At 49.0% G+C, this 21,553-nt stretch overlaps 1 protein-coding gene across 1 annotated transcript; it reads left to right on the top strand.

Annotated features, from left to right (window-relative positions):
* Positions 1-13,141: 13,141 nt before the first annotated feature.
* LOC128723789 (uncharacterized) lies at positions 13,142-14,227 on the top strand. The gene is made up of 2 exons (XM_053817554.1): positions 13,142-13,946; positions 14,010-14,227. The coding sequence occupies exons 1-2, from the start codon at positions 13,142-13,144 to the stop codon at positions 14,225-14,227; spliced, it is 1,023 nt and encodes a 340-aa protein (XP_053673529.1).
* Positions 14,228-21,553: the final 7,326 nt, after the last annotated feature.

Below are 21,553 nucleotides of genomic sequence, written 5' to 3'. Positions count from 1 at the left end.
TTTTGGCTCAAATTTACATCATTATATCAATCACTTCAATTACCCACCGGTTTCACGGCAGCCACGGGAGCGTTCGTGCCCGCCGCGGAGTGTGTGACATTGTTCCCGCTTCTTTTTTTAGCTTCTTCCACTCATGCTGCCTTGTGTTTCGTTTTTCGAGGTGCAGTTTTTTTATTTCGGTATCATGTTTTTGTATAAGGCGATGTTAAAAAGCACCCTCAGCAACGGTGTGCCTTACCGCGGGAGGATGTTATCGTGATCCCATTACGCGGACGTTAATGGCTTTCGCTCGAGGGATCGTTCGATATTTCGCCTACCCACGTTCCGTTTGATGCCGCTGATCGAGTCGGGACACCATGCTAAGGGGCCCGAACACACTCCAAGCGGTCGATAAATTGATTGTACCACACGTTCAGGGGTTGGAAGTAATGACATTTAATTAGTGTAGCGAAAATCAATCGAACCCAAGAAGGCTTCACCGTTCGCTGTTTTGTGCATGCGTCTTGAGCGTGTCCTTACCGTTCCTACAATCGAGTGTTTTCCCATGCGTCATCACATGGCGTGGCCTTTTCAACCTGGCTCTAATCGACTGCATTGGCCACGCACAAGGCCGTCTAACCGCGTATTGGAATGGAACCGGGCGTTCCCTAATCTGATCTGAGCAGATCTCTCTCTCTTGAAGAAGTGCCGGCACCGATCTCATGTTACTGTAAAAAAAACTAAATGAACTCCTGTCGAGTCGGAACAAAAACTAAATGCCAAACACGAAAACAATAGCTCGACCGGCTCGGTGGCGTGTGCCGATCCAATTGCGAACGGTGAGTGTGTGGATTTTTCTCGGCCGAGGGAAATTAGTACCACTTTGTTTCGTTAACGATGATTAGTTCATTCATTACGGTTGGTTTGATAATTGACGAACGGCCGCCGATCGCCGAAAGGAGCGGCAAAAGAAATCAAAGCCCTTTGGAACAAACCTGCTCCGTGATTCATCATCGACTCAGAGCCTCATCGCGGCATAAGTAATGAGCAAAGATCGCTCCTTCTTCATTGCCTATTTTTCTCCGTTTGCCACGTGCTCGTTTTTGGGCGGATAAAATCTCCACGATCGCTTCCACTCGAAAAAAAAAACCACCCGTACGGGACGTGATCTATGGAAATCAACGGCTGCGATTGGTGGCTTCGATCGGCGGCTTTGCTTAAGAAAGCACAGCAGGCGCGAGGTCTAAAGGTCACACGTTCGACACCTGAACTTGAGGCTCACTCCGGGCACCACGAGGCAAACCGCTCCGAACAATGACACCGCTGTGCGCTAATTCTCATTATGCTTTAATGAGATTTATTAGCTCCCCGTTTAGGGTCGGATAGGCCTGACGAGCTGTTTCCCGTCGTTGTTGGTGGGTCCTTTTTTTTCTTTTCGAGTTCTGTTCCATTGACCCTGAAACAGCTTTATGGTTCATCTCACATGCGATGGAAGGCTAGACGCGAGAACTGAGACGTGCACAAGTGATCGTTCCCGAAAACCGTAAGCTTTCGATCAAAAGCTCAACAGCTTAAGAAAGATGACGATAGGGCATCATCTCTTACCGTGCATCCGCTCCATCCGTTTCCAATTGGGAGTCACTTAATCCCTTCCCCCAAAACCAACCCCAAACAATGATCCCGGAGGGAGACACACCCTGTTTGCAGAGGCCGAAAAGTACGCTAAAGCCCGCTTAATCCCATCAGGAAGGGAAGGCATAAGGGCGCGGCATGCGTCTTCTTAGGCGGGCGAGAGTTACGATTACAATGAAATTTTATGGTTCTATAAACTGCATGGTTTATAATGATCGTTTTATGTTGATCTTGTTTTCGTCCGCCGGCCCGCATTCCCCAGTCCGAATTTCGCGAGCCCTTGGTTTTGCTTTTCCTGGGCAGCACCACCGGAAAGCAGTGAGCAATGGGACGTGATCGAATTGGTCGCCATCTCCGGCGGTTGACCTTTTCGAAGGGGGTTGCATTTCACTCGCAACACCCCAAAACGCGAGCCCACATTCGATGCTGCGCCAAAACGAACTGTTTACTATGAGTCTCGATGGGTAGTGTTACATTTTATGTTTGAAACATTATTCCAACGAGTCCAGTGAAACACAACCGTGCTTTTTGTTCAGCATTGGGTGAATTTGTTTTAATGGTGACATAAATTCACTTACGATTGTTCCTGGACTAGCGACTCGGGACCGCTGCTCGTCGCATTCCATATGTAATCTTCATCTTGAAAGCAACAAACCGCATCGTAATTTTACCTGCATGCTTGTACCACCCAGCCATGCCACTATGTCATGCCAAAGGTCAGGCCACAGGAAAGTGCAGGAAGAAAAGAAAAGCGCAAACTCGCCGCGATATCGAACGATAATTTCAACGCGCCGCGCGCGATCCTTGGCAGGACGAAACCATGCCGAAGGCCGAGATCCGGGCGTTGCGAATGCTTTGTTTTACGGTACCCAATCCCTCCCAGCCAGGTCAGGGGCTCGTGATTTCAGGACGCTGGCTGTGATAGGCGCTCAAATTCAACCCGCCGCATGCTATTTTCGTCGCAAAGGGCGTAGATTATGGTGCGCGAGTGCACCACAGACGCAAGGCAACAAACCAACATATAAAAAAGGGGTGCGTATAAGTAGAGCAGAAGCCCGCCAGCTGCCTCCCGGATGATTACGGTTTATGGCAAAATTATTTCACCGATGAACTGCTTTTTAAACCGCTCTAAAGAGCACACGATGGCTGAGGAGAAAAATGGCGCTGCAGAACCCTGAATTATGGACGCTAAATTACAACTCCCGGTGAACCTGGTAGTCTGGTGCTTTCTGACGACGCCTGCAAATTTCACTCTACCGTGCGCGCTTGATGTACTTTGCGCAGTCGTAAAACATTTGCCAATTTACGGACTATCATAAATACTCATTATGTTACTATGTTTCAATATTTGATCACTTTATAAATGCATCCATTGCCGTCAAAAGGATAGTGGACCACCAAACCGCAACGATGCATACACACGAACACATGAATGCATCTTTCCTCCCAAAAACGCCTTCCTACAAGGGCAACGACCGAGTCGAAAACAATGTACCTTAGTCGCGGGCCATAAAAGGCCTCCCGGGGCTGAGATCGAACCACGGGAAGGTGATCTTTTCAACAGCCTGTTTGCGTTAGTGAAGGATGAAATAAGAGCAAAAGGAAACTATATCACAAAAACCCACGCACGATCACGTCTCCAGCCGTCTTTTTCCCCTAGATGCTAAGCGGATCGCGGTTTGATCGCGAAATAGTACTCACTCCGCCGAAAAAGACAAAACCCAGCATGATTGATGGTTTCGTTGAAAATGTAATAATTAGATATGCTCGACGGAAAGGTTCCCCTTTTCACAGCGCAACCCGACCCGTCTAAAGTTGCGCTGTGTGGCCGTGTGCCAAACTAATGCTGCGTATGGCACGACCTCCTGCACGCGCTCCTGCGATCGACGATTGCGGTCTAATAAATGAAATCAACAACGGTGCCTCGAAGCTCACGTGGGGTCCCAAGGCTCGAGAAAGAGACGGAAAAGTTGCAGAAAGCGTCGAAACCGTACGCGATTTGATCTTGTTTATACGGCGACCTAGCAAATGGCTATCCAAACATTGGCCGTGCCACTTTTGTGGTCACATTTGGGACGGCTAGATGAAAAACACAAAGGCTAGACGCACTTTAATCCTCGCAAATCCGCTGTCGTCAAGTCGCAGCTCCACTGGAGGTTCGGCTAGGAACGGAAGGCTGCGTGGTGTTGATTTGTTTTAATTATTTTTCCTCCCTGGTCAGCTGGCAGAAGGTCAGCAGTTCGGTGCTGAATCGGTCATGGGATGAGAAGCTAGCGAAAAATCCACCGTTCTCTTCCACGCATCAAATCCAGCGATCTTGGTAACGAACTTTCCGGATCGAGCTGCGTTGACGTCAGTGGTAGCGATCGGAGCCGTGTGCGATCAAACGCACAGGCCATGTTTCGCGATGGCGCTAGACGAACGGCGATCACATTCCTGGCAAAAGGTTGACGTGGAGTGCATGCACACGCCATGTACGGGAATGTGCTCTTGTCCACAGCTCTTCTAAGCTCGATCCGCGTGAGCTTCAAGCTTTCTGACAACTGACACTTCTCTTCACACGTGTCCGTTGGAATAACTCACACACACGAGACACATGGGTTCGTAGTTTGAACGTTGGAAAATGTTCCAAAAAATACCTCATTACCTTCTGGCGCTGTGCAACAAAGTTATGCTCTATCATAACGCTCGTTACTCGCAGGAATAATTGCACACTCCATCCCACCTAATTTATCATGACCGCGTACCAGATCGCGATGCCAGCCTGTCGTTTATCTCCATTACATTTAGTCGCATGCGTTTATTGCTGCCAAAGAATAAAACGAACTCTCGTAACATTGTTTCCGCGCGCATGCGCACTCGAGTGCGTGCGTCTGGCGTAAAGAAATGGAGAAAAATGACCCGCACCACCATAAACGAACCGGAGACCATTTTTCACGCGAACCGCTCGTTCATGTGAACTCCAATTTTCCAGCGCCTACGGGAAGCTTTCGGGGATAAGATCAATATGGTTTGCCGACTCCGTGTGTATTCCGAACCGTACCTAAAAGACTGGGCCAAAATCAGTACCACCGAACCTTTGCCTACCTCGTGTGGCTTATTGCCCTTACGATCCGCAGCAGGTTCGGTACGCGAGATAAACGCATTGCCTTCACGATATGGCAATTAAAATTAAACATTTTAACCCTCGTGGCCCGACATTCGGGAATGGAACAGAGTGATACGGGGCTCTTGTGCCATAAGTGCAAATTTCATTAAAGTCTCGTTAACCGCTCCTTGTGACATGGGTGCGTTTTTAGCTTCGTTTGAGAGGATCAAATGCTAAAGGTGGATGTCACCACATGTGCTTCGTAAATTCGACCCCAAGCTTCGTAAGATTTCCAACGCCTAAAGCGATCATGGAAAAGAACGACAATGACAAAGGATCGCAGATTGGAGGAATTGAAACATTACTTCCCTGTGGTTTATGAAACGTGACGCAAATGACAACATAACTGATGAATAAATCACAATGAATTATTTTTGCTTACATCAACTAGCTGATTTGTGTGAATCGATCGTGATTTACGGTATTTTGTTTTCTCTCAATATTTACACCCATTTTCTGTGAAAAATTTACCGAGTCTTACTTTTTCAATCTGCCCAGTACTGCTCCCTCCAAAAATCCATTATCCGTGCTTTTTAGTAGTTTTTTTTCTCTAAACTACAACATTTTATCAACAAATATTTTTTTATACCAAATTCATATAACGATCATAAGCCCCAAATATGTTCACATTTATTTTAATTTTCATACATATAAGTTGAGTAAATGAGGCAAGCCGTTGAATTTTTTAACGCGTTTTCTCGTTGGTATAATTTACATTTTCCACATACCATTATTTTAAATACTGCACCAAGATTCGTTGCATTGGCTGTCTATGATAAACATTGTACGAAACTAGTTTCTATCCAACGAAGGGAACAAGATGGATGGAGGAGTCTCGCCGCACTAAGCGGACCACCGTGGATCGTAAGATGATGGATCGAATCATAATCGCCGCATGGATGGCAAATGAGATGCCCACTTGCTCCGGCCAGGATATAATGACAAATGAAGGCGTTGGAATGGGGGGAAAATTAATTAAAATGCAATTTCCTATCGGTGGTCTCGATCGAATCCTCGAACCGGATTGTACAATGTTTCGTTTCTAGACGCAACACTGTCACAAGCGCATAAATGGAGTGACTGCTGTGATGTCTCGAGCTCGAATGGCTTTTTGACGTTATGGGCTTGCATAGTCACGTTTTCGGATGCAATATCATCCATTAGAGGTTTAGAAGTGGTTAAATTCATTATGCATCAGGTAGATTGCATCTCTTGATGTCCTAAAATGTGTGCTGTCATGAGCGCTAGCTGTTTTATGTGCTACGACGATGATCTGTTAACGAACTGTATCGACAAATCAATCTAATATCGTCAACCAATAGGCGATGTATGCAGGTTCTCTTATACAAGAGCCCTCTAACTCTCGCCAACGTTGGCGAGCCAATGCATTCGACGATGCATGCGCATAGCAACGCGCAGATGAAAATAGCACGATAGCTTTAACTGGCGTTTAATGGCGTTGAAGCACAGCTGTGAAGCGACTTGTTCGCGTCCTGCCGACGGCAGATTAGCATCAGTCATCCTGGGTCGATGCAAACCGAAGCCGCTTCCGTGGATGAATATTGATGCCTTTTCAGACGGCACACCAGACATTGGTCGGTCGTAAATGCGATGACAAATCGATTCGAATTCATCGTAGCCGATCCTGGCGTAGAAGCAGTCCAGAAGCACCACGGCACCTGAGGCGGACAGAAACATTCCAAATTGCTACGTAATTGAAATCGCCCGTCGGAGAGTATGTGATTAGCGAGGGTAAAGATGATGAGCTTGCCCGCGGCGGACCATCCATCAAGGCGTCATACTTGCTGATGTCACTGCGCCAATAGAGAAGCACCCTGAGGCTGAAGGACTGTTCGCGATGGCACACGCATTCCTCAAATGTCGCGTGGATGTGTTTGGGTGGTTGTACGAGCTTTCCAAACTGCACGTTCACCAGCAGCTAGGGAGATCCACAAGCCCACCGCAGAAAGGGTAATAGAATGCGCGACCCAGCGAGTGAACGGTGGCGACCCAATCGAGTGTCAAGGCGGCGCAAAAAAGGTCGCTTATGGGACCACATTCCCACTCGCAGGAGCCCACAAAAACCCTTGGGGGGCAACCTATATGCCCGCTTACGACCCCACGCTCTTTTCCCGAACCGATTTATCTTTGCCGCCTAACAATTCAATTAACATATTAATTACATCGACGCTAAGTGCTAGATGTTGTAGCTCGCTCGGAAGGGTTTCCGCTCTCGCAGGAACCGGCCGGCCCTGTTCTGCTGCCGATGCCGAGAGTCTGGAGAGCTACTGGGCTGTTGCGCACCACCGCAACACGGTTCTGGTGGACATTAGAGCGGGACTCGATCGCTACCGTTGCGTTCGCGGCTTTCGAAGAGGGTTAAACGAGTAAAAAACCAAAAAAAAACCCCACCAGAACGATCGACGACGGTACCCTCGACGGTTGGTGTGGTGGCCCTCGAGCGGTGTTCGCAATTACCAGCCTTCTCTCCGGCCGACGACAAGCACGACACTCACGAGACATGTCATGTCCTGAAACGGCGCACCGCCATAAATTATTCTCTACGAGCCCTCCGCCCGGCTCGCCGCGGTCTGGCGATGATTATCTTCCGGCCGGACGCGTTTCCTTCGTTGATCGGAGGATCGCGAACCCGCCGGTGAAGGCGACGCGTGAATCCGCTGGTCTGCTTACGGGTTTCGATGTTGCTCGCGTCCCAGGTTCGCCTGCATCCCGGCCTGCCAGCAGCCAGCGAGTTCGATTTCCAATCGAACGGTTCTGCATGCCCAGTGCGGTTCCTAAATGCGCGTACGTGTGAGTAAGTCGATGGAGTGCCTTTTCCATTTCGCGTTTCCCGAGCGCCCGCGACTCGATCGAATGAGTGCGGGATTGCAATTAAAAGCGACCGCCAGTGAATCGCAAAGCAGTGATCGCTAATGGGAAGCTTTTTTCTCCGAAGGCCCTGACTGAGTTCTGCTGCGGCAGGATTAGAAAGATGCAACGGGTGAATGCAACGATCGTTCGAGTACCCAGCGCTAATGAAGATGTTACTGACCGAGGGGCCGAGTGGCGCAGTGTAAAGTTCGATCGATTTTATTGAACGCATTGGCAAACCACAGCTGGGGCGTTAATAAATTTCCCGTTCCTAAGCACGCCGTTGCACTGTCACGAGATGGGCGATTGGGCGACATTTTCCTCACAGCCTGCTTAGCAAGCTTGGGACGCGTCTATGAGAATGCTGGAAACGAGTCTTTAATTAAACTGCAATCGAAAAATACCAGTAAAATGATCTCGAATAGCTAGTAGGAAACTAGCGACAAACGACGCTTAACTATTTTTATTTGCCTGGGAACGACTGAATAGCGTTTGGATTGGTATTCAACCATTTCACTTCAGCTTCATTTCTGATGAGATTTTTATTCCGATTTATGAAACCAGTGAACGATATACACTTCTAAATCGGTAGGACTGAAAAGAAAAGAAGCTGAATATCGACAAACCCCCTTAATTCGACATTCTGCGCGATCATTACGAATTAATGCCTTCCTAACGGCTCAACCTTGTCATCGATCGACACGTTGTTTTTAAAACACAGCACTAATAATCCGTCTATCGTGAAATATGTTATGACAGAAGGCGTGTGGAAAGGCTCCAGTGGAAGGATACTGGCAAACTAGGTCAGCAGTTGTGCGAGGGAAAAGATTCATTTGATGCCGTGGAACATTCTAATGACATAGCAGGAGCGCAAGGGAACGGATAAATCGTTTGGGGCAATAATTATGAGCAGGCAGATTTCCCATTTTCCATTGCAAAGAAATCGGTTCGAAAGCCGTAACGCGTATCATTAGTCGAAAACAACGCTCGATAAGATCTGAATAACATTCCCGTGTCGAGTAGGAACTCCACCAAGGGAGTGGCCAAATATTTTTTGCCTCCTAGCGCAGTCGAACACGTTATGTTTTGAGCCGATTAAGAGCTTACTCGTAGCCGTTGCCTGTCTAGGATTAGGATACGGTGCGCTCATTTTTTTCTCTTCTGCTTTCGTCATCTTGAGCACACGAACCCTTATGGAAGGCACGAGCGATAAACGGCGTGCCGAACCTTAAACCAACCCGGCTCAGCTCGCAAAACCACCAGGGTCAGCAGCATCCAGATGTGGTCCGAAATGTGAAACATGCAAACACCGGACCACTTCCCGCTGCCGCTTGTCGAAAGGGTGGCCCCCGGTGGATTTAAGGGTGGGTGGGCCGAAATTCCGAGCCAACGAAAAACAACCAAGGGGATAAAGCAGGCTAATCGAACATGCTGCAAAGTGAGATGTTTGGCAGTGTGGAGTTTTTTTGCTGCTGCTGCTGCTGATGCTGCTGCGCTCGTTGTGGCAGTTTTGAACCCACCCGGATTTATGCTTCGATCCGATCGGGCTGCAGATAATCTGCAGACGTCGATACAGCTCGGACCACCGAAAACTGCGGCCTCCAGGGTTCCGCCCTCGCTTTCGAGTGACTGTTCCATTGGCGTGCGATAAACCCGATCGCTCCTTGGCTATTAAGTGAATGTTAATCTCGATCAAAACATCGCTAGAAACGATGTCAATGGGGATGGAAGGGGAATAGTTTGGCAAATTTCAACCACGTTACGATGAGAGACGTCAATAAATAAGAAAAAAAAACTGCACCTCAACATAGGTCCTTCGAAAGAGTGATCGCACCGTCGCACCACAAAGCAGCCAAATTATCTCCTCCTGGTGCAAACGTGCCACAATTAGAGCTCCTGATTAACGAGTCCTGTCGGAGGCTCGGTAATTGGAGCGAAATGCGAGAGCAGTGCCGAAGGGTAAGGTCCCTACCGACGTGTTTCCATTAAAGTGTCGCACGGTTTTGTCCGTCCGCCTGACAAAATATGTTCGCGATCGCTCGATCAAAAGACAATATCGTAATTACGGAGAAAATTGTCTCTTGTCTGCTGGTCGCCTTGCGCGATCTACCTTGGCGTGTTGCGGAAGCAAGATCGGCTTGAAGTTGAATTTTTGTCCCCTGGCAGCTACACGCGGTAAAATCCCGTCCAGCAGGATTCTCGCATCGTGCCATTCCGAGCGGGAGGAGAAATCCCTTTGGCACCGCTCAAACAATACGACATTCAAAGCGCGCTGGAATGCTTAATTTTGCGGCATTGTTGCACGGAGCATGCGTAAATTTGCACCTCCAAGAAGGGTTCGGTAAATAAAGACACGACAATCGATGGCGATTTATCAGGAGCTTTTTTTTCTCATGCACGGCGCCGAAAGAATGCCGAATGGGATATTTATTACACACTTTCGAGGAGTGTGACTCGGTTCGATATTAAAGATCCGATAAATTGAGCCAATTTCCATCGAATGGGAAGGACGAAATACATTCTATGCCGTTCGATGGCCTCAGCAAGGATCGTTCGTTTTGAAAAACATTCTCTTATAAATGATTGAGATTTCATAAATCTGGTTATTAGTATTTGAAGTCATAGCATGAAAAGCATAAGTTAAACTGTTCAAATTAAACCTAAACCAAATGTTTTAAGAGCTGTGCTTTCGTTAATTTGATATAATATATCGATAAGACCAGTGCCTCTATTGCCGCATTCAAGCAACCGCCAGTAATTGAATACATGCCCTCTTGCTACCATTTCAACATCTCTTGCAACATATCTGATCGTAACCTGAAGGCAACGCTGATAATTAATAATTAACCCCCTTCCTTTGCGCTCCTCGTGTTTTTCTCTGCTTCTGCGCATATTTTCCTAAATAAGCATAAAAAAATTCCCAGTCGCCCAAGGTGCTGTGCGATTAAAAATCGAAGCCCTCATGGTGGCCACTACCGTGCGGTTGGTTCCCCTGAGGGAGCCTCCAGTGGCTCGATGGAGGATTGGTTTTGATCCGGTTTGAAATTCCGTTTGCCGGTGGTCGATGGTGGACGCACAGTGCGCCGATGCCGACGGTGGCATCCCGGCCATTTATCATTACGAACCCGCCCGAGGTGGAGCGTGTTGCCAGCAGTACGCTACGCAAATGCGGCACGCGGGTCTAAGCGAAAGCTTGGACCTCCATTTCGGTCACTCTGTGCAAAACCACCTGCGAACGAGGGCGAGAAGTTTGTTCCACGTCAACGCGCGAATTGCCTTGCGCAAGACTCATGGCAAGGTGCACCTAATGCCGTAGCGCGGTGCGTGAAAGCGGCCGTTGTGCGATCTTTCGCGATTATGTTCCCCGGACAAACGGGTGGTTCTGGGTTAAATAGCGCGGGATCGCAACAATAATTCATCGCTGGGGACGTTAATTTACGAGGAAAGCCCTCACCCGCTTATCGGACATTGGACGCTAGACGTGTATTATGTTGCCTTTGGCGCGGTACGAAAGCAATCGTCGAAAGGTCGCCTTACTAGCGTTTAATTTTTCCTTTTCTTATCACATCACACGATATCTAAGCGGTGCGTCTGCATTTGAGTTCGGAGTCCGGCATAAAAAGGATCGAAATTCCATTTCATCTGCTCTAGAGGGCAAAAAAACACACACTCAAGCTCCCCAGCCTCACGCAAAGATGTAGGGAAAACAAAAAAAGTACCAACCTAGACCGGAGAGGTAGCGAAAAAAAAAACAGTTCACCCCCTTAGCGGCATAAATTAAAATGATAAATTGATACCGCGGAGCTAACTCCCAACATTCCAGGGTTGCGTTTGCTTGCACAACCGTTGTCGCGTTGAACATGCAATTAGCTTTTGCCAACATTATGCGCACGTAGAATGCAACTAAAACAGCCTTTCGGGCGAACTCGACGGTCCAGCGAACGGGTCCATCCATTCACCCGGGCTGCCCGCTGGTTCGGGGCACAAACTTGTCTATTTCTCTGGCGAAACCTTCGACGGGGTGAGCTGAAGCAGCTGGAGAGCTGCAGGGCGAGGCGATTTCCCGCTGGCAGCATTAGGGACCGTGAAGAGTACGTTTATTTTTGTTTTACCTCGGTGTGCGCCTTTTCCCACAATCTCGATCGAACTATCAAACGCCCCTCGTGCACAAAAGGGGTGGAGTGTTGAACATTTTCTTTTTGTGTAGCCATTGCTAGACATGCGATCAGAGCGCGTTGTGTGACTTCGTGTAATCAGTATTTTCTGGACGCAAAGTGTTTGTTGGAAAAGCTTTTTCCAGTCACGGTAAGAAAACTTTCAATATTGTATTAATTTACCATGACGCTATCAGCGATGGGTGAGCGTGAAAATATTGTTAGCATTGAAAATGCACGCTTTATTCCTCCTGGATTTGATTATCAACTCGATTTGTAGAGCCCCAGATCAAAGGCGAGCGCTTTTTTTCGATCGCTATCGGCTGGCAAACAGGCGACAAATAGGACCCATCCAACGCTTTCACCGACCATCCGCGCGGCCAGATCCGATTAACGTGACTTAATCAATCGCCGATGCATACTGCATAAGTGGGCTAATGCACGAGCTGGCTGCATACATGAATAAATGAATTTATCGAGAATCCATCCCACGGCGGCACCGAGACGAACGATCGATCGATCGGCACTTCGATCTCTCTCCCTCGCTGGACGCCAGACATGCCAGATTTCTTTTTCAACCCGCCACCTGTGGGATCTCTCTCTCTCTCTCAGCTTTTGGTTCATAAATTACGCCCGCCCGTTATCCACAGGAAGCCCACTATCAGAGGGCAGCAAAATGTTTCGCTTTGCGGAATGGTTGTTTATTTTATCTTCAATCGAACCCGCCGGACGCTGTACGCCGCCGAGGTGCGGTGCACGCGAACGTCTCCTCGAGATGGGCATCGTTCCATCAATTATCGAATTACCGGGATGTCACAATATTGCCGCAATGCTGCAAACTGAAGGCGGCTGCTTGACGACGCGTCCGTAATCCGCATAAACAGACGACCATCCGCGACGGTTAGCGTACGAGTTTAATCGGGGCCATATTGATGCGGGAAATCTGCGAAAACGAATGGTACTGTCGCTGCGGGTGACCCGAAAATGGACCGAAAAATGGCACAAATAATCCGCAATCGTTCGACATTTGGGGTCGTTCAGTGTGTGGGCACTTTTGGGGAATTTAAACGAAAATTTAAAGTGAGTAAATAATCATTAAAAAGAGTTTTGTTCCATTTTTTGAATACAAGGCGAAACTGTTTTGATGGTTATTTGCTTCACAAATCAAAGCAATCCATGGCAAGTAGTTCTGGCTGTTTTGTTTCGTTGCAAACCATCTAGTAACCGTTGGGAAGAAATAATGTTTAGCTGCATTGTTTACGTTTAACAGGCCTTATAACTTGGCAAATGTAATTTTCAGCCACTGCGTAGGTTCGTGTCCTTTGCATAGTGTCCTTTTAAGTGCAAGAAACCGACCATGTCCGGTCAGCGATGGATCCACTGCGGCCTGTGCTTTAGCTTCGAGGTGCATAAGCGAACGAAGTTCTATCACCTCTCCTGTCTCGACGTGCTATGCCGGAATTGCATGGCAAAAACGAACCGTGGCACCACCTGCCCAGTCTGTCAGGCTCCTATTCGCCACTTCACCGAGTTGGGAGACGACATGGGCCGACGGGAACGTGCTCTATACCACGAAGCTCCCGCAGGACTCTTTCAAATTGCTGGCCAAGCGATGGCATTCCAGCAAAAACACCGGCTGAATCTCATTCGTGCCATCATCCGTGTTCGCGAATCCAATCAACGCGCCAGTGAGCTGGAAATCGCCATCCAAAAACAGATCTCCGAAACGAAGCGTCATTACGAGAACGTGCGCTCTTTCCGGCGGAATCTGCAGGAAACAATGCGCAAACACATGCCCACCAACGTGTCTCAGATTCCATTTTCCGAGCGACGGCTTTCCGTCGGAGTTGGCTCGTTGCAGGCCAGTGTTGCCTCGCTTGTTTCACAGCATCGGTACTCCGTCGATTCGTTTAAGCTTACGGGGACAACTTCTCACACCAACTCATCGAACATTTCACACACCAGCTCAATGAACGATTCCGGCTTCGGTGGATCGGTCAACGGAAGTTTTCCAGGAAGTGCACAATCCAACGCGAGTAGCTCAAAACGTTGCATAAACATCTCAGCGACCCCGGCAGCTAGAGAAAGTGCTCCAAAGCACGACTTAAATATTCCAGCGACTCCAGTTTCAAGCATCCGGACGCGGACTTTCGGCACAGTCCAAGGAAAGTATAGTTGCAACGTACCGGAAACTCCGATTGCTGGAAACCAACCGATCAAAATCTCTCAACGACGTATGACGATCTGCGATACATCCGCTCGCCAGCCGATCGCCAATTTTCCCCAACCTAATCGAAGATTTTCCATCGACACGTTCAACAGACCTAGTCAGAGCTATACTAACGGCATCGCAACTACCAATGCAGATTTTTTCAACAAAAACTCTACGAACACCAACCCGTTCTGCTTCAACAAACATCTTTTTGGAAGGAAACAAATATAGTTGAAATATGCAACAAAATACTGTGTCTAAGGCTGGTCCAAGTAGTCATAGAAATATCCCTCAACGATACGCATAATTTAGGTGTTCACACCAAGCACACTTTGATGGCTTGTTTTCACACGATAAATGTGTGGATGGGTGCGAAATGGTTGTGGAATTGATTCGGATAGCATTGTCGAACATGCAGTTTCCAATAACCATAAATTCGATCGTGTCTACTGCCACCAACAGCACCAGGTGCCACAGGTTAGACGGCAACATTGTGCGCGAAACCACTCATACAACCGGTCATAACGCCCTATAATGGTTGTCTTTTCATATGAATGGTATCGTATAAAATAATGGCACATTCTCTATCCGCTTTCGAGCAGACGAGCCTGCGTCGTCGTCGTCGATTCCATGTAGCTTCGATATTAAGACATCCATTCCGACGCCTAATGGTGGATCCAACTACGAACGGGTAACGAAGCTGTGAGATAGCTAAAAACAAGTCCAGCAGCCATCCTTGCAGGATCGTTCACGCAAGCTCAATACAATTTCCATCGATTCGCTATTAGGCTTCTATTTCGAGTGGCTCGCATCGGTTCACGATCGCAGCTGAGGGAGACATAAAAAAAACGAAAACGGATCATAAACCACTGGAAACTGGACCCAACGAGGCTCATTCGCCATTCGGTAGCGATTGAGCCGTGCGCCGATAATGTAGGTTCATTTATTTCATCCCTTGCAGCGGTACGCAGAAAATAAGCTACGCCGCCCAGCCACGCACGGCCACCCATCTGAAAAGCCGTGTGTGTGTGTATTTGTACGTGTGTGCCTTCATCGTCCTACGGCCTCCTCTGGCCGCGTGACCCAGGGTACGTCATAAATGTGTCCAACCACCGCCCGTGTTCGCCTGTTGCGTGCGAATGCTCATTTTGTTCTACGATCGGTCCCGTGGCCGATGGCGTGGATGGGACCGCTTTGGTACACATACGTGGGACCAGTCACAGGGCCAAACGGGCCCTCGAAATGGGTCCAGGCACGCCCCGGCCCGGGCATCGTGGCATGTACGCATTAAATCAATGACAAGTAATGCATAGCCCGCGGGAGTCGTTCCGCGCGAAATCGAGCACAAACCCACACGGTTGCTCCGGTTTAGCGAGTCCGCCAGGGGTCCATAATTGGTCTGCCGGCGGGAAAAGGCTTCTTCAAGCGCCCATCAAACGATTCCTCGCGGATCCGCATGTTTGATGCCCTTCGGCCATAACGTTTGGAATAATTAATTCCGTTATTACATTCCACCCAGGTTTGCCGGATCCTTCAGCTTCCGGCGCTTGACTCAAGCTCAACGCACGTCATCGAGGTGACGAATCTCGATGCTCACGTGACCGAGTCCAGCTTGTGCTATTCGTGCAAAACCGCACTCACCCTTTTGCACTCGAAGGGGTGTGTTTAAACACATCGAGTTGGTCTCGTGACGGTCTCGCCAGCAAAGGGGGCTGGTCCGACGGACCACAGGTTTTCCCCCGCCTCGAACGAGTCCTTGACGGCGGCTAGCGTGGATGGTCGATACGATGCTGGTCACGTGCGGGTCTCTCGCTAGGGTAGGGGATATGAACCTCCCCGTTCGGGGCAGCGATTGGACGGTCGCGTGAATAAATCACCAACCATGTCCCCTCCATCGAGACGCAATCGAGCGACAGGTGAGCCCCGCGGGTACGCCGTCTCGTTTCGATCGCTCGAGCCTCGCGAGAGTGAGGTGCGATATTACATAACCCGTGCGTCTACACGATTAGCCCTTACGGCGACTCCCAGACGTTGTTCGATTGTGGTCGGTTTATTGCCACGGCACGACATCGGACGGATGCATGAATCAAGTGCGTCACCGTACCCGGAGAGGATCGGATTACGCGACACAACGAGGGAGCGCGTGTGCGAAAGGATACTGGACTCATTTGGCAGCTGTTGGGGTGGGGTTTCAACCTTGCAAGGCTCTGTTTTTTTCCGTGACATTCACAAAGGAGAGATCGCGTTGTGGCGATGTCCTCAAATTTGCCCATTTGATGCGTTATCTTACAGCTTATTTTTAATTACGAACGGAGCCTCTCAGGTGACCTACGAGAGCCGTTTGAGCCGGCCGTCTAGAGGGCATTTTACGTTCTAATGTTAACAGCTCCAATCGTGCACTAGGTGTGCACGACACTTGCAAACCACCTCCGGGGATTATTATGAAACAATTGTCGAATGTCACGTGCTGGCCGCGTAGTGGAGATTGGCCCTGCAGCTGTTAGCTTTACCACCGATCGATCGATGTTGAGCTCGCTCGCTGGCGGTACAGTCCTAAAGAAGCACTCTAGGAAGCCGACCCTGTTGAAGCAAAGCTTTTTTTGCGAACCTTTCGATTTCACGTTGACACAAAATTGTCCCAGGGGATGGAAAGTGGATGGTGGTGGAAGGAGGAAGGAAGGTAATGGTGGAGCATGTCGACAACCTGTCTCCCCTACCATCGATTCCGGTGGTCTACACCCGAGGTCGATGTCCATGACGCACGTTATTAATAACGCTCAAATCTCCCGACACAGGTTTCCCTTTCCGAGCGGACGTTTTTTTTTCATATCGTTACTGTTGTATGTGTACCCCTTGTATGTGAGAGAGGTTGCCTTGCTTGCCCCGGTTTGCTCGCGATTGATCACGCGTCGCGACCCTGGTGACATTCTAAGCCGTGCGCGCAAACTCGACGACGAGACCCGGCGGCTTGAGATTAGTCCGCGAGACCTTGCTACCCCCCAGGCCGTGGGAGTTGTGGGGTTGATGATGGTGGGGGAGTAAAATGGCAGACTGCACGCTGAAATAAAGAGCACCGTCCTAAACGCGCCTGACAATGTGACAATGAACACGATGAAAGACACGATAGAAAACCGTCGAAGCCCGTTTGGAACCGTTGAGACAATTTAATTGCGACGACTAACGTCAGCGAGTTTTTGTCTTCCTCCCGTGCGAGGTGACGCGATTCGTGGCATGATTCATGGGATGGGAAACATTCCCTGGCTCGGTCGTTGGCGTGTTGGCAGGTTTGAATGCGAGACCCAAAACCGAAAGTCAGAGAGTCGGTTCAAACGGTGACCGACGATCAATAATTTCGATCCACTCGATTTTACCCCAAAGAGCATCGTGCCACTTTTTTGCTGTTGGTACCGATGGGAACGGCCAACGGCTTCATCGATCGAACGATCGAAGGTGGATCAGGGTCAGGCTTGTGTGGAACGCGCTCCCGTGCACGCGCAAGTGACGAGTCACGTATATGCCGTGGAGGTTTTGGAAGCTTGGGAAACCCCGAAGGTCACCGGCAATGACCGCGGCTTGTCGTCGTCCCATCGCGAAAGCCGAAAATCATCCACTAATTGGCACCAGCAGTGGCGTCAACAAGTGCTAAGCCGACGAACAAGCATCAGATTCGATGAAAATACAAGAGACTTCAATGCTGCGACAAGCGACGAACCCCGAACCGGTCGGACGGTCTAGAATGTTAGAAGCGTATTTGTCCGTATTGTGGCAGTGGGAAAAGTAACGGGTTGTGTGGAAAAACACGCTAAGGCCACCGGGAGCCCCGAAGACGCTGGTGTATCCTCTGGTTATGCCTATTAACACCACACGATTGTGCGATTGTTTTGAGGCGGTTTGGTCGTCGAAGGCATTGGGTCACCCGCCTTAGGGGTCCCGTGTCCCATTAACCGTCATCACGATGTATAAATGCACTGCGTCACGAAGGGCGAAAGGGTTTATTGTACGCTGGTAAATCAAATAACATTTCCTTGGCGCGCATGGATTCGCGTTTATTGAATTATACTTCACGGATCAGCGACGAACACGCTGGAAGCTGGGAGGAATTATTGAATTTTAATAACACACCCCACAATTGCTAATTAAAGTTGCTTGCTGTGGCGGGTTGTGCTGTTATTGTGGTCATTTTAAAATAATACCACGGTCATTATTTCGCGCGGTCTACAATTACGCTGATTGTTCGTAATAGGTGGCTCGAAAGTAGCTAAATAATCTAAATATAATTACCGCCTGTCGGTTTTGGCAACGAGACACCATTTTATGGCGAGGCGAAAATGGCCAGCAACAGACGCAGGAACATCCAAATCCGTGACTGTCTCCTATCAAGCGACTCACGGTGCTGGTAATGCTACTCGAAAGCCTCTGGGATAGATTTTTCGTGTTTTGGAGCCATATACATGGCTAAAAATATCCGAACCAGTTCCCTTTTATGAGTGTTGAAATTGGGGGAGCTCAGAGTGAAACAAGGACATGTAAGATTCGACATGCCGATCGTGCGTTTTACAGGGGTCCGGGTGCCATTAAGTAGTTCACCCCGTATTGCCAAAGCTATTCCAACAGTTGGCGTTGATTTCAATGCGATCTGCGATCCTCTAACAAACCAAAGCTCCTGCTGAAACTATTAAAAATCAACCGTCGCTCCTACCGACGAACTGGAGCAGCAGCAAGACCGGTGGCTAAAGCTTCTCCAAAAAGCACACGTTGTGCGTGCGGACGTTCGCTTCCCACAACCAAACGGGTCCACAGAGCACGGGCCACAGAAGCGCAAACCACTAACAAACTAACAGCTCCTCGCGCCATAAACCTTGGCGTTTTGTTGGGGGGACTTTTATATGCTACGAAACAGCAACAAAATCTTTACACCCCACAGCCGCCGGGCCATCGCTGTTGGCCTTTCGGTGGAGCAGTTTCCCATGTGCGATTTTGTGGCGATTCTTTGCTGGCTACTTCCCGCTCGGGTTTGCTTAGCCGGATGAAGGTGATCGTGTCGTTCAGGGCGCTGTTGTTTTTTCGTCTTTTGCTCTTTGTATTCTTTTACTCGTTTCTATTTTCCCGCACCTTAGGGTGGTGTGAAGATAACAAACCATTTCAGCCGTACCCAACGCGAGCTGTGCAATTAACATGGAAACAAACTGCTTTCCGATTGGCGGACGGGTGATTTGAACGCGAGGAATGCTTAGAGGTTTATGACACCACTTGGCCAAATTGGCTCCAGTTTCAGGTGCTCCCGTCGAGTGGAGCGTTGTCATCGACAATGTCCGCTAACAGCGCCACTTTCCAACGAGCCATATCCGTGGTACGTGGGCATTTGGAGTGCTCGAGAGGCACTTAACATTAGTCACCCATTAGAAGGCAGCCAGTGCGCCATCCGTCGATGATCTAATAACCGATGTAATGATGTAAAACCGTCAAGGCACCAAACATTTCAGTTGCGCCAAAATCAGATTTCGCGCTTAACAAGAGACATCCGTCGGGCGAGCAATTACGGCTGTGGCCGTGTAGCTCGTGCCTTTCCGTTCCCGAGATCCCGAACAAGTCGCATGCCAAGATGGATGCTGGTGATGAGATAAGCTAAAACACACAACCCGCCGGCCATCGGAGCGGTCTTAACGAGCATGCTCTAATTTTACCACAGCAGCAGAGATCGGCATGCGAGCGGCCGGAATCGTAAAACACTATCGTTCGATGGCTCCCTGCCGGCGGCCCGGATGTGGTACCGGATAGGGGTGGGTTTGGGTTCACTTCTCGCAGCCTTTCCGTCCTGGTCGAGCCTGCCCTGGCCGCACTTAGCGCGCGCGCTGATTGGATCAGCCATAAAGGAAAGTAAAGAACGCTGCTTTAATCTTATCACAGTTTAATTGCGCCGTTAAAGCCAGCTTTTATGGACCATTTCCCAAGGTCCCGAAGGTTTTGTGCCAGCGCGCGAATACTGGCCCGGTACCGAGGGTATGGCACACTGCGGGAGTATTATTTGAACGCATTCCAGTGGAGCACGGGTGAAGGAAAAAAGGAACCTCAAAATAAAAGTAACAGCTCAGAAAGGGGTCTGGATTTTTTTAGATCCCTCTCGAACGGGTGAACCGGTGGTGAACATGTGAATTCGCGCATTTTATGACGCCAAATTCTCCGCCTTTTCGCGTCGCGAAACGGATATCGTCCGAGGTGCCTACAAAACCAGCACCAATGCTCCCCTGCTGAGCCCGGGAAATGGATCCAACGGCTTGCGAGGCTGTTACCGTTCCTGGGGATTTTTTTTCGAAGCTTGCAAATTGATCAAATGTCGCACAAGCCAATCATTCTGTGGGGCGATTATCCCGCAGACAGTCACAATATCGTTCCAAATCACTAACCGCGATGGTAATGGCGCTGCGAATTGTCACATTCTTTCGTCCGTTTGTGTCCCGGTACGGATCGTCTGCAGGTTGTCCATGGACTCGAGCCTCACAATGCTCACCAAAGCCGATTACGGTGCACATTTCAGAGCGGTTTACTGCAGCTCGCAGTGTCATAACGTACGACCACGCCTTTCCCAGCATAAAGCAAAAGGTTACAAACCAAATGCAATTATTCGCCTCGTGTGTGTTTGTGTGTTTCGCACCATTTGCCTCTGGCCTTTAATAAGCCGAGACAATTCGGGCAATTCAGAAGGAGATTCACAGCCACCACAACCGTTGGCGATGGTTGATTTACGAACCGTCACGATCCCGTGCATCCGTTGTGTGGTGAACGCGAGTCCAATCGTGAGGTCCGATGTCAAAGGAGTGCAAAAATACTGGAAACGAAATCCAAAGAAACGAATTGGACAGGAGTCCAGCGTCGCGCGGAACATTATTATCCGTGCACCGATTGCATCTCGTGCGCAAGCGCTCGCCAAAGGGGAGAAACAATATAATTTACGGACCATTATCAGCCCACGCGAGTCTGCCGCACGCCTTTACCGAGCCACGGGCACAGATATAATTTTGACAACATTATTTTCGACTCCCTCTCTTTGCCTTCCAAAAGGAAGGAAGTGAAACAACTGTGGATCCATCGTGCCTGTATGGTTCATCGAAAATTCATTCCAGCCCGATTTTACGAGGCTCGGAACGATCATTTGGCTCGGGGTTTTTGGTAGTTTCCGCGTCATGAAAACTCCTCTCCCAAAGCAACAGCTTTGGTTTGGGAAAGATTAAAGCTAAGGGACGATTGTGAGGGTTTCTTTTTACCTTGAATGTCAATATTCCGCATCTCCTTTCGAGAAGCACTTTTTCATTTTTATTGGGTGCATGCCGAAAGCGATCCTCCGCAGCAAGCGGGGAGCAAAACGTGTTGATCAAATTTTAATTGCGTTTACGTTGGCAATTTTATTTCTCCACCGGCAGCTATTCGGACATGCGAAAGGCGCCTTGGCACCCGTTGGCGTTCGTTGGGGATCGTGATCATGGGTATTACAAGTGAGTAAGCGTGCTGCGAGAAATATAAGTGGATAAATACACGAAACAAGCCCGCAAACAAACAAAT

Source organism: Anopheles nili, chromosome 3 (assembly GCF_943737925.1).
Source record: "Anopheles nili chromosome 3, idAnoNiliSN_F5_01, whole genome shotgun sequence".
In the NCBI taxonomy this organism is placed as follows: Eukaryota; Metazoa; Arthropoda; class Insecta; order Diptera; family Culicidae; genus Anopheles; species Anopheles nili.
This window is presented reverse-complemented; position numbering and strand designations above follow the sequence as displayed.